The sequence below is a fragment of the Ammospiza nelsoni genome, chromosome 4 (assembly GCF_027579445.1).
Source record: "Ammospiza nelsoni isolate bAmmNel1 chromosome 4, bAmmNel1.pri, whole genome shotgun sequence".
Lineage (NCBI taxonomy): Eukaryota > Metazoa > Chordata > Aves > Passeriformes > Passerellidae > Ammospiza > Ammospiza nelsoni.
Window position 1 is genome coordinate 17267576 of NC_080636.1, and position 13433 is coordinate 17281008.

General features: G+C 38.0%; 1 protein-coding gene across 1 annotated transcript in view; it reads right to left on the reverse strand.

Annotated features, from left to right (window-relative positions):
* Positions 1-13433, reverse strand: part of EVC2 (EvC ciliary complex subunit 2) — a 60721-nt gene that overhangs the window by 25446 nt on the left and 21842 nt on the right. The window contains exons 9-11 of the mRNA XM_059471268.1: positions 13131-13282; positions 3483-3807; positions 720-959 (exon numbers count right to left, since the gene is read on the reverse strand). Of these exons, the coding sequence (XP_059327251.1) occupies positions 720-959; positions 3483-3807; positions 13131-13282 (717 nt within the window). The remainder of the gene's footprint in view (positions 1-719; positions 960-3482; positions 3808-13130; positions 13283-13433) is intronic.

Here is a 13433-nt window from a genome sequence, read left to right on the forward strand (position 1 = left end):
TTCTGCACAAAGTGCTTGCTGCATCTCCCTCTGACAGTGGGCCATGTGCAGCTCCTGTATACAAGGTTGTGCATCAGGTTTTAGGAGTGGGCCTACATGCTCTGACACCTACTTTTCAGATACTGTTTTTTAACCTCCTCCCTCAACCTACAGGACCACAACAATCACACTCTTCCTCAAGAAGCAGCCAGAAGAAAAATGCCCAGAACTTTTGTAATCCAGAGCACTAACTTTCAATACAAATGGAGTAAAAACAACAAAACAAAAAAAAGCAAACCATGAGGAAATAACTTCAGCTACTCTATTGCAAGAGGTTTAAAATGTAGACGAAAGCAAAACTTAAGTCCTGAACATACTCTCCATCAGCACCCCTTGATAACAGAACCTGGAGATACTCAACCTCTCTAAGTACATAATCATGGTACTTCAGACACACCACAATTTCAATAATGTACATATTTAGACTGGGCAGCTCAGTACATCTTCTGAAGTATATAAGACCACTTGGTGCCTAGGGGATTTTGAACATGTGAATATACCTCAAGATTACAGTTGTGTAGATGTCTAGATGTGCATAATGAATGCATTATAATTTTTTAAAATACTTTCTACAAAAGCTTGTTATGAAAGTGATAACATTAATCCTGAAACAATTCTCGAAAGTTACTGCAGGTTTATATTCTGTCTTTAGGTTAGGAGTATAGATATCATCCTATTACCTGTACTTTAGAGTAACCTTCAACTAATGTTTTAGCTGCTTCCACCTTCAGTTCTCCCTTTGAAGTGGCATTTATTATTTGTGTAAAAAAGATGGTATGGAGCTCCTTTCTTTGGGTAACAGCCAGCTCTCTATAAGCCTTTGCAAAATATTCCTCTTGCTTTACGAAAAGGAACCTCTTCAGGCAGTCCTGCTCCAGCCTGTGAAGTTTGTCCAGAAGGCTTCTGCATTCTATAGCAGGCTGCAGAAAAGAAAGAAATAAATGCATCAGAAGTGATTTTCAGAATTCAACATATTTTAAAATATCAGTGCTACTAGCTCATATAAATTTTATAAATACTTTAGTCACTGTCATTTCAGGTTTATGTGAAGGCTAATATTGAATCAGTGTACGCTTTGTATAGTTTTCACCTGTTTGGATGGCAGGGCTGTACAGCTGCCAGTTTCTAATCCAGATATCACTTCCAAGGCATAATAAAGTCCTTTTAAAATTCACAAGTCTTATAAAACATAAATTATATAAAATGCCATGAAATTCAACACAAAGATAATATATTAAATTAATTTTTAGGTTTCACCAATCCTGAAATCCTATTAAAATTAAACAGACTCAGACTCATAACACATACCAGTTAAATAATAATAAGCATAATTTTAAAAACAACATAAATTAGAAAAAAACCCCTGTTCTACTAAAAATCCCGAGAAGTTTTTTATTATTGGTGACCTACTTTAACCATCAGTTTCTACAAATTAATCCAAGTGCATTGCTTTAGATTTACATTTACAAACCATGGAGTAGTATTAAATGTCAATTACTTTCAAAGCTTCCTTGCCAGAAATATTTCCTCTTAGTTCTCTAGTAAGACTTACATATTCATAGTTTTAATCTCAGATGGCATAAAGTCATTATAGAATCAAAACATACATGTCCCACAGAGCAAAGAATGCTTCTTATGCCAACAGAGCTACCTAAAAGTCACAATGTCAGTCTTGTTCTAAATTTCATACCAGTTATCTTGAGGAGAACTGCCCTCTGCACTTCATTTCTCTTTCCCAAGAGACACACTGCAGGCAGCAAATAATTAATCAAAAAGGAATGGAAATTCTATGTCTTGGCTGAGAAGGGGAGGAGGTTCATCCTCTAGTTGTTTCCCACTGCCATCCCTTGGGTGTCAGTACACCTGCTGCCCAGGAGAATGGGCTGAGGCAACCCTCACACTCAGAATGTCCTTCTGCACTGGGGCACATATAAAACCAGGTCCTTCTGTAGACAGAAAAGTCAACAGCAATGATAGGATATGGTGAATGCATCAGGACAGATACTGGACTAGCCTTAATTGCTTGCTTGATTCCTACTATTCAGGATTTTCAGTACTAATCAGACAGCCCCAACACCAATACATTTCATACAAATCAAAGCCACTTTGTGAAAGTATATTTACTGTGAGTTCATACACTGAGTTTCAGTCAGGGCCCTCTCTCTGCAAAGGCAGGACTTATCTCAGTGAGGTGCAGGCTCCTTCTATGTCCAACTGAAGGAGAAAGCCTCCAGCAGAGTACAGTTCAACTCATCCTTAAGAAGGTGCCCACAAGTATCTCTTCCTTCCCACCTTTTGTGTTTCTAGCGCCTCTAGGTGCTAGGTCAGGACAGGCATGGAAAGTTCCACAGAGTCACAATTTAAAATCCACCTGAAATTGGATTTCAGAGAAATTCTACTGGCTCACTAGCCTTGTGCCAATAATTTTATCTATGCCACAGCCTGATAAAGCAAAGTACTTCCTGAGAGCCTCAGCATACTGGAGTACATTTAATGGGTCACACTCTGCAAAAAAAACTTCTTATGTCAAAACTTTAATCATGAATTGTCATAAATGACCTAAACAATTATGGGTATGTGATATGCACATACCACTTGTGATCCAGAAGCAAAGCCCCACCAGTAACAAACTGTACTATTTGTTCCCACCAAGTCACCCTCTTAACAAATATGAAACAACAACTTGGGGCATTTTGGCATTTTAAGCTTACAGAGATGAAATATTCAAAACTTACCAGAATCCTTCCAAGCCACAGGAAGTTGTTAAAAATAATAATAAAGGGTGGGGAAAAATCAGTTTTATTGTAAACATCCAATATACTCAAAAAAAGACATGGGAGACGAGCATTATAAGGAATCTTACTCTGACTTCAGTTATTTATTTATTACAAAAAGGCTATTTCCAAGAAAAGTCCACTCCTCGCTCTATAATACAGATTGTTCTGCTTGCCTTCACTCATTTCAGAGGGAAATCAGCCCTTGGTTGTGCTTATATTCTAATTTTCTTCAAAAACAGAACATAAATATTGGAAGCGTTTTACCTAGACTGTAAGGCTTATGATGGAGTTTGTTCTGCTCTGAATGCACAAAATTTACCTCAGTGTCTGAAATCTCAGAAAGTGCTGCAATAAAATACAGTAAATAAAAGTACACCACTTTACAATAATATAAGTAATTATAAAAAAACCCCAAAACAAAAAGGGTAATGACAACCCTTTGTCTGCAGATGTCATAGATTGTCTTGAGAAAAAATCATTTTCTGGTGAATTAAACACAATTTCTTTCAATAACTACCCTGATTATGATATCTGAATTTCTGAACCCATTTAATTGTAGATCTTTACTCTTCTAGGAGGACAACTAAGCTGTTCTAGCCTAAAAGAGAAAACATCTCCATAAAACTACCTATGATGCAAAATATCTTGGCTTAAAACCAGATTTACCTTTTCATTAATTTTCTTCATTAACTCCTCAGCCTCTTCACTTGCAGCTCGTGCTTTCTGGCATTGAGCCTCCATTGTCTTCCTAGTTTCCAGATTACATTCAGCTGTTAAAGCCACCATCTTCCTTTCATACTCCTCTTGAATCTCTTCCTCCATTGCAAGAAACTGCTTTTTGAAAACTGAACTTATCTTCTTCTCCACATGAGGAAAGAGGCTGTGATTTAAGACCATGTTCTTCAACATCATAGCAATCACCTCCTTACAGATCTGTGTTCGACCGGCCTCCAGATCGGCATCTGCCCGTGTCAGGCTGGCAACCTCCAAACTGCAAAGTAATCAGGACTGTTAGAAACCACAGATTATGGGAAATTTCTGTCAGAAAACAAGATCTTGGTATCTAGAGCATTCAATCTCCAGATTGCATCTAGATTCATTCAATATTGGGTAGTGAAATGGCAGTCAGAGATGTGCAGGAATATCATAGTATATGAGTTTATTAATCATGATAGTAATTATTCATTCAACAACAGGGTGAGTCAACTTCTACTACAGCAACTTTAATTAAGTATGTCCACACTTCCATTTCAGACAGAAAAAGAAAAACCTTTTCTTTACTAATACTCAAAACATTCCCTCAGATAAAAGCCAATAGAAATGTCTGACACCCTCCCCGCCAAAAAAAATAAAGGAACAAAACCAACCTGCTATCTCTGTTGGGAAGCAGATCAAATGGGCACCTGAATAGACTATAAATTTTACTGACTGTAAAATAGTTCTAAACTCACTGACCCATCTAGATTGATACATCACTGTTTCATATTCTTGGCTGGTGTACTCCCTTCTCTGCAGGGAAGAAGGGACAGTTTCAATTTTATGCTAATACAAATAAAATAGCTGGTATCTGTCTCTCATGAACATTAATAGAGCTCTAGAAAAGAGATTAAAATCATATAGAAATACAAGAACTTTTAGAAAATGCAATACATCATGTTGCATATAAATACATTCTCATTTATCTATAGAGTTAAATTGGAATTATAATTATTCTAATTTCATATACAATGTAACTACTCTAAATTCTACACCTGAACTCAATTTCACACTGGAAAATTCAGTGGATGCTCCTGCATGTCAAATTACATGAATACACAACACTGTATACTTCTGTGTGTGGACCACGTATACACAAATTTCTTTGTGACCTAAAAACATACTTTTAGGGGCTTAAACTCATTCATTTTTTTTGCTTACACTAAATTATTGGCCTAATTTTTCTGCAGAAAAATCTCAGAATAAATTTCAAATCCATAGCAAAGATCTTGGAAAGACTTGCAAGAGAGTGGAATGATACTACATTCAGAATTGTATAAATGAAGATATGAAAATCTAGAAATACTGTGAATTTTGGTCAAACTTTCCTTTCTTTATGAAAGCAAGTAAAGTTTAATTAAAAGTAAACAACTGACATACCATCACTGCCTCCCTGACAGCACAAGAGATGTATTCTCCCCATCCTGAAATTGATGGGGTGGAATTGTTTTCTTACAATGACTCAAATACTTGAAGAGTATTTGGGAGACTGGCTTTGAAATGTAATCATCTACCACAGACTGATTTTCTGTTGCAATTTCCTCCACACCACAGAAACACACTGGTGATGGCTGTCCTCATCATGGCAATCTGCTGCAAGGCTGGCTGGTTGGCTGCAGCTGCTAAACCTCCTCTATTTTACCCCCCCTTCCTCATATACAGGAACAGAAATTCCTGCAATTGAAGTACCATGAGCCTGAAACATTTCTCACAGTAACCTGAAGATCCTCTAAGAGCTAATATTTGCTATAATATCCCCAGGGCAACACAAGCATCCAGCTTCTCTGTCCTGTCTACAGATGGACACTGCAGCTGGAGGCACATGGCTTTCTTGGGGAACGTTCATCTACACTCACGGTAAAGTATCTCAGGGCACTGATCCCTGGGCAGAGTCCTTCTTGCTCCAGGAAAGAGGGCAAGTGATGGCAGGATCAAGGTAACAGGATGTGTGTTTTCTCTTAAGTAATTTCGCTTACAGTCTCAGGACTTCTGCTGACGCAGCCAGCAATTATCAAGCTGTTTTTGACAACTTGAAAAAAACAGTTGTGTAAATGCACTTGAACAAAAACAAGGCATCAGAGAATGGGAGCTTTTTGCTATATTATTTCTCTAATGACTGTAAGGCAGTTGTAGGAGGCTTTCCTTCATAGATTCACAAATTCATTACTAGCCTGCAAAATCCAAGCCACCAGATTTATTTTTCTTTTTTACTTCCTGCTTTAAGTTCAGCAGCTCTAATTTAATTGAAGCATATTTGTCTTCTGTGAGAAACATCCTGGCTTTCAAGCATCCCCTAACAAAGAACTAAACATTTTAATCAATTGTTCCACTAGGTAATTTCTCCAAAGAATGCCTCATCCTCAGAATTTTATTAGTTACAACTTTCAACTCTCTTTGTTTGCTGGAACAACAAGTTGCTTAGTCATTGTTTTTCTGTTCTTCAAGCATACAATGATAGATGGCTGCCCCAGCACCCTCTAACCCTTTCTTACTGAGATGTGAAAGACTGAATTCTTCACATCTCCTTGGAAAGTAACACTTCACAGCTCTACCACATTGTTACATAGTTCATAACACATCATTTATTCCTCATCACAAATACAGGAGTTTTTTAAAACATGCCTCAAAGAAGATTAAGGCTGTTCCTCACCCACTTCCCTGTTATTTTTCCACTGTTCTTCATCAGTGACACCAAGAACGAAAACCAAAATGAAGCACCATCAGAACATTTCCTGTTCTTTCCCTCAGTCTTCCCACAGCACTTCTTCCTACTTGCTGCAAGTCATTACAGACTCAACCTGATTCCATTTCCAGCAAGATTCCCATGCTCCTTTTCACCCTCAAGAACTACAGTACCCCAGTAACTCCACATGATGCAAAATGCAGGAGGAGCAATGGTAATAATCACCTGCTGCTGCTGTCTCAGCAAGTGAATAATGAGGCTCTGGGGATCTCAGGTGTATTTAACCTGCAACTCACACTCTTCATTTTCCTGACAGCACACTGGTGAAGAAGGCAATGGAAGGGAAATTTACGAACTGTTCCACCAAACCAAGGGTATCAGCAGAGAGAAAAATCATTACAAGCCATAGCTCTCCCAGGTCACATCTTTGAAGACAGCACCCACACTATCACCTTTTGGCAGTGGCAGCTGAAGAAAGGTTGTGGCTGGCTCCCTTCATCTGATGTGCCCTGCTTCTGGTCTGTGGGCTTCATACAGCAGCCAGCAGAAATGAGGCAAGCTCATCACACAGATCAGAAACCCTTCTTCAAGGTCTTTACTCAAAACAGAGAGGCTGAGGGCACCCCTTTCATGCTGCTTCACACCAATGGTCAGTAAAGCAGGAATCCTGTACATATAATAAACTGAATGCTTTCATTTGGTTTCATTCAAGTCCCTCAGAAGAACAATATTTACAATCAACCAGATTAAACGTTTCACGCACATAGGGAAAAAAATTCCAGGCTGACACTTGGTCTCCTCCAGCCAAGGTACATTTAATAATTTGCTTTAAATGCTCTGCACTCTGCTTGCTACAGTAATTCATGTTTAAAAGGTCTTGCCTCACTTCCTGAGCATATTCAGCATCATAGAAACATGAAAGCTAATGAAGTACGGGTAGCTGATGGCAACCTATTGATGAAAAAGTTGAAAGCTTTTGTTGGACAAAGCATGCAGAGAAAGGATGAGAACAGTAAGAAAGCAGGTAACACAAAAGGGCAGGGAAGGGAAAGCTGGACTGACACATAGAAAATGAAACTTCAAACAGCAAGTGCAAAGCTTTTTCACTCACTTGAAGAGAAAGAGGTTTTAAAAATCTATTAGAGGGATCTGGAAGGGGAGAATCCCAGACGCCAAACACAGAGAAGTAGAGAGAATTCCTGAGAAAGTGATGTCCTCCACAGACCTAATGAAAGAATACAGGAAAGCAGCTGAGGTCAGGAAACCAAATATAGTTAATTCAAAAAAAGACAGACCAAAACACAACACACTACAAAAAATTGAAACCTCTCATTAATGACCATGTATTTGTGGCTTTAAGTCTTATTATTCAAATTACTTATTATTCAAATCACAGAGAGAATTTTTGAATAGGAGAACTTACAGCTGCTGAATTTAACAGCCCTAAAAATAATTAATGGCTTTCAAACACATTTTAAAAACTAATTCTGAATTTATAAAGTTAAGAAGCTACTGTAATGCAACTTTCTGAAGTCTAAAAGGAAGAGAAGCATTAAACAAATTTCCCTTCGATGACATTTTCTCATGAAAACAGAAAAGCCCGTCATTCTCAGAATGCTCATCTCTCCTCTGCCAATGGAAGCTAATTAGTAGCACACGTATTACAAAAGTATCCAGAGCAGAGTGGAGCTCTGTTGAAGCTGTTTCTGTAAAAGTACTGCTTCAAATACACAAGGCTCCTGAAAAGCATGTAATTAAGTAATTTAGAGACATTTGTGGACACTTTGTCTCCACTGTTTCCACTTCAGCAGTGACTCAGAGCCCTAAGGCACAGCAGCTGGACCAACTCGGGATGGAGAGGAGAAAGGAAAGAGGGAAGGACAGACAGACAGACAGACAAGCACCCCAGCACTGTGGCATCCACTCTTACAGCCAGAGCAGCACATGTCCTGTACCCGTGGGCACAGTGGGTGACGATGAGACAGCTGCAATGAGGAAAGAAATGGGAGGACAATATCCAGACATTATGGGCTATGTTGCCTTGTCACACTTCAGAGGAGTGAAGATGGAGAAAGAGTCAGACAAGAAGAATCACAAAGAAACCAGTTCCTGCAGTGCTGGCTTTAGTCACAGTAAATAAAGAAAGCCAATTTGAGCGTAATGGGCATTAGTGGTCTTCAAAAGCTGTTGATGTGCTGTTTCACAAATTATCCATTTATTGAGGGATTAGTAATACAGTATCAGTAAGCTGGGCTGTCTTTTGGTTTTTAGTCTGTTGTTGTGTTTTCTTGGTGGCTTTTTAAAGAATGTCAATGTGACCCCTCTGTGCAGTCCCATACCTTCCTCCCTTCAACACCTCCCTTCTTTTTCCTTCCTTTGCATTCCATGTTCTTCTGCTGGCTCCAGGCTCAACAGAGGCTGTAAACAATTTAGGGCTGGGATTTACAGAGCTGCAGCACAACAGGGCACAAACCTCTGCAGGAGACTCAAACTGCACTAAAGTAGAAGCAGAGGCAATGGCATGAGGTCTGAACACCCACCCACAGCTACTGACTGCCCAAACCCAAATTCTTCTGGCACTCCTGGGCCACAGTGGGATGTGCTGCATTTCCCTGGTCCCTGCCTGCTGCCAGGCTGTGTTAGTACAGGTCTGAAGAATATTCTGTCATACACCAGAAGCTGAACTGGCCTGCTGCCAGCTCTGAACTGGGGGAGTTCATCCATCAGTCCTGCAGCACTTACACAGCCAAGTGTGAACTCAGCACAGCCCCTGCAGCAGCCTAACAGAGAACACAAACATCAGAGCAGTAAATGAAATTGCTAAGAAAGGTACATGAGCACTATCTAAGGATGATTTCACATGGGTGAGTCACAGGTTAAGTTTAGCTTTCCAGAGGTCAGAATGCTGACAAAAACAAAACCAGGGTTCCTGATATACAGCCAAGAAATAATAACTAAATAAAAAACAGAAAAAGATGAAAAATTGAGCTGAGAGACCAGAAGCTCTTCAGAAAACAAAGGTTAATGAAAACCTGATAGAAAGTCTAAGAATTAGCTCTGGCACCAGTTTCACCTACCAAATTCCTTTAATTCTTCACATCAATATAAAGAGAGTATTTCAATTCTTACAATTATCTGTTTAGAAAACATTTTTAAAATACAGCATTTAAGAGACTGAGAACCTCTGCATTGCTTGCAGAAAATAAGAAATATGACAAATTGGCGATCTTCAGAAAATCAATTTAAAAAATACATCTACCTATAAATAGTGCTGCTGCAACACAGTTCAGAAAATGGTTATTTCACTCTTTTGCTCAGAAAAGATACTATACAAAAAGAGTGTATGAAAGATTCCAATTCTGCTTCTGCTGAAGTCATTCACACATTTCACCACTGATTTCACAAACACCAACTTCAGCCTGGATACTAAAAAAATAATAAATAAATATTATTGCTATATGCATTATGCATGAATGCCTGAGGAGCTTCCAGCTCTGCTATGATTTCCTCAGATTCTTCTGATCTATCCACACAGGGTGAGTATTCAGATGACAGAAATGGTAGGACATATCAATCTTTATTAAAAATAATATGGAATAAAGCATTAGGAATAGCATAACTCTAAGACTCTCTTCTGGATGAGATAAATTGTTCCAGGTAGACAGCAGAAATGACCCACATAATTCTAAACACTTCATAGTTAGCCAACATCAAAGAAAAGTGGCATTTTTAAGATGAAGAAAGATATGCATTCATCAATTTTAAATTACTTGTTTTCTTCAGCTCCCTAGTCTTACAGGCTCCAATAATATATTAAGCAGTTGATTTCTGATAAAAAAAAAAGTATGGTTTACACACTTGTGAAGTTTCTAGCAGCATTCATAACACAGAACCACAAATGCAGGGTTTGGAGTTCATACCGTGAGCATTCACTGCATCTTATATCAACATGATCACTATTTAGTTCTATTCCTGCATTGTACACATTTCACAAAAAGAGAATACTGAATATGCTCTCCCTTCAAAAATTCTAAAACTTTTAATTATATTCTTTCCAAGTTATGAAAACCAGAAATTTAGCTCCTCATATTTTTTTTGTACTAACCATGCAACTATTTCTCACCATTTTCAGTGTAGGAATAGTCAAGTCTAGGTGCTATGATAATTTATTCCCCATCCCTGGCAGTGTTCCAAGCCAGGCTGGATAAGCCCTTGAGCAACCTGGTCTGGTGGGAGTTGTCCTTGCTTATGGTGGGGGGCTGGGACTAGAGGATCTCTAAGGTCACTTCCAATCCCTTAATATTCTTAATTCTTACTTTCTATTTAAATTCAAGGTTTAAAAAAATAGAACATTTGTTCCATAGCAAATCAAACTGGTGTGTTCAGCAAGAAAATTAGATTTTAAAAGAAAAAGTGAACTTCTAAGATCATGGTAAATTGGTTTTATTTTTCTATCAAGGCTTTTTGGAGACAGTTTGATCCTATTCTCTAGTACATTGGGCTCAGTGTCCTCTACCACAGGAAAAAATCAGCTACAATATACACATATTACTTACTAATTTACTAAAACAATTGGCAGTATGTAGTGTGTACCAGCAAACAGGTACATATTCAGCTAAAGCTTTGACAAGCTCAAGGAAGCACAGCTTACAAAATGAAGATTTAAAAGAAAAGGTGTAGTAGTGAAAAGCCATTTAAAGAAATTAAGTTCTCTTTAACACATTTGTATCTTTTGAGACTATGAGAATGGTCAAGCTCCATCACACTGGACACAAACCCAAATTGCTCAGCTTTCTTCACATTCTCCTGAAGTCATACAGAAAAAGAGACTCACAAAATTTTTGAGCATGATCTTCTAGTATGCCAGTCAAATATCCAAGTCATATAGCTTCCCCTCATTAGTACTCACTGCCCAGAAACCAATATTCAGTAACACACACAGCAAGGAACCTACTGAGAATAAAAGCCAAGCTATTTTGCTGCATAATGTACATCAAGGATATGACTTATTAAGACAAAATTCACAAAATGAGTAACCAAGAAGCTTCCTTATGAAACATTAAAAGTATGTTTTGTTCTCTAGCCAATCCTCCTGACACTGCAAACTGTCTACACTCCAAAGCTGTCCCTGTTCATAAATACTGAACACATGTTCCTGATGTATCTCCTAAACAATTTGGCACTGTCACTTCTTAGAAGACAGAACACCTTTATGTTGCAAAGAATAAAACAACATGTGGCTCTTACTTTTCAGAGTATTTTTCTCATTTGTATCTGAAAGACTAGAATAATTCCAACCATGAGAGCACAATGAAAAGGATGCTATCAATTATGCTGGCAAGCTTGTATGTGTGTCACATAGACAAAAATGAAACATACCTGCACCAGAACACACAGAAGGGATTACCAAGCTAGCATACAAGCAAGATGATGTTGGTTGGCTGAAAATACCTAACACCCTTTCCATCATCTTTCATTAGCAGGAATCACTCTGACTGTGGACACCTTTGTGGTCTATCTACTATCCTCACCCTGGAAAAGGAAAATATAGCTTAGAAGGTAAAGCAGGTTAGTGAGTGTTGACTAATGGGCATCTACTTTATTCACTGCAATGCTCTACCTCTTTAGAGGTAAACAAAATAGAAACTGAGGAAAGAAAAGGAAGCAAGAGACATATGCACTAACTTTATAAAAACATTAAAAAGCTTCAGCCCCAGACACATATTCAAACAAGATGACAAATCCTGTTTTATAGGTTTAGAAATAAACCTGTTTTATAGGTTTAGAAATAAATAATATTATAAAAATAAACCTTTAGAAAGGTCTGCAAGAATATTTACCTTTTTAATCCATAATGTATCTGAAAATAGTCCAGCCAATTTTTTCAACCTAGCTAGATACTAACTATCCCTGAAATAAATTAATGCTGAAGTGAGCTTAAAAAAATCTTTGATCCTGTTCTTCTTAACAGTCACAAAATTATTTTCAGGATAAGCCTTCTCAAAGCCTGAGTTGCTATACAGTTATAAAAGCAAGCACCTATGTGCAATTTATAGAGATAAGTTCCCAATTAACAGGGAAAGGCAGAAAATAATAATGCTGTTAGTTACCCTTCAAGAAAGAAAATTCCATCCATGGTTCTGTAACTTTTTGGCTTCTACGGACTTTATAGTTGTATATTACTGCCTTTAGCCTCCCTTACCAGGAGGTAATGATAAGACTGCATAAACAACATTTGCTCATCCTCTCATAAGACCTTTTTATAAAACTCAGCTGAAGAACAGATGACCTTTAGCAGTGGCATGTTTCTGTCAAAAAGCCTTTCAACAGTAGCAGGAGTGTTTCTTTGCTCTAGCAAGTGGTCCCAGCAATCACAGGTACATGGTATCTTTCTGGCAGCACTACAAACTGTCACACCTTAGACTCTGATCCAGCTGTTTTCAAAATACACTGCTGAACAGTAATGCTGGCACTCAGCAGGGGCTCTCTTTTCTAGGACAAAAGCCACCCTTTTGAAAGCAGAATGTGTTAAGCAATAGTAGAGTACTGGGTTTCAGTATTTTCTTGCACACCAAGAAGTTTCCTTTCACATAGTGAACCACAGAGAGACAAAGCAGGGTGTTCATTTGCATTGGAAAACTTGCATGTCTAAGGCCTAGATGGTGTGACTTCTACAAGTGGATCAATATGAAACATAATGGCTCTCCCTTCACATAGATCATTGTCTAAAATAGTTCAAAAACCTAAGGTAGCTCAGTAATATGTGTAAACAAACACCATAAAAAAAAACAATAAAGAGGAGATACTCAAAACATATTCAAAGGTTTGGCTGATGATAAAATAATAAATGTGATGTAATGGCAGTGAATTCTTACTCTTCTAAAGCCTGATGCATGTTCCCAGGTTCTTCAAAGGACAGAATATCAATGATTTGGTCATTCATAATTATATCTTCACTAAAGAGATCACCTGAATTAAATTGAGAAGGCTCCAGTTTGTGATTTTGGCTTAGATCAGGCTGTGTCTCCTACAAAAGAGAAAAAAAGGGAGAAAAAGTAGCAAACTTTAGATTATAAAAGAATGTATAATGAGTGTCTGATCTAATTTTATTGCAGTTTACCTCTGGGTGAGAAGGTTTCTATTTATCATCAAACTGTAAAGCTGCAAAGAGTAGAAAG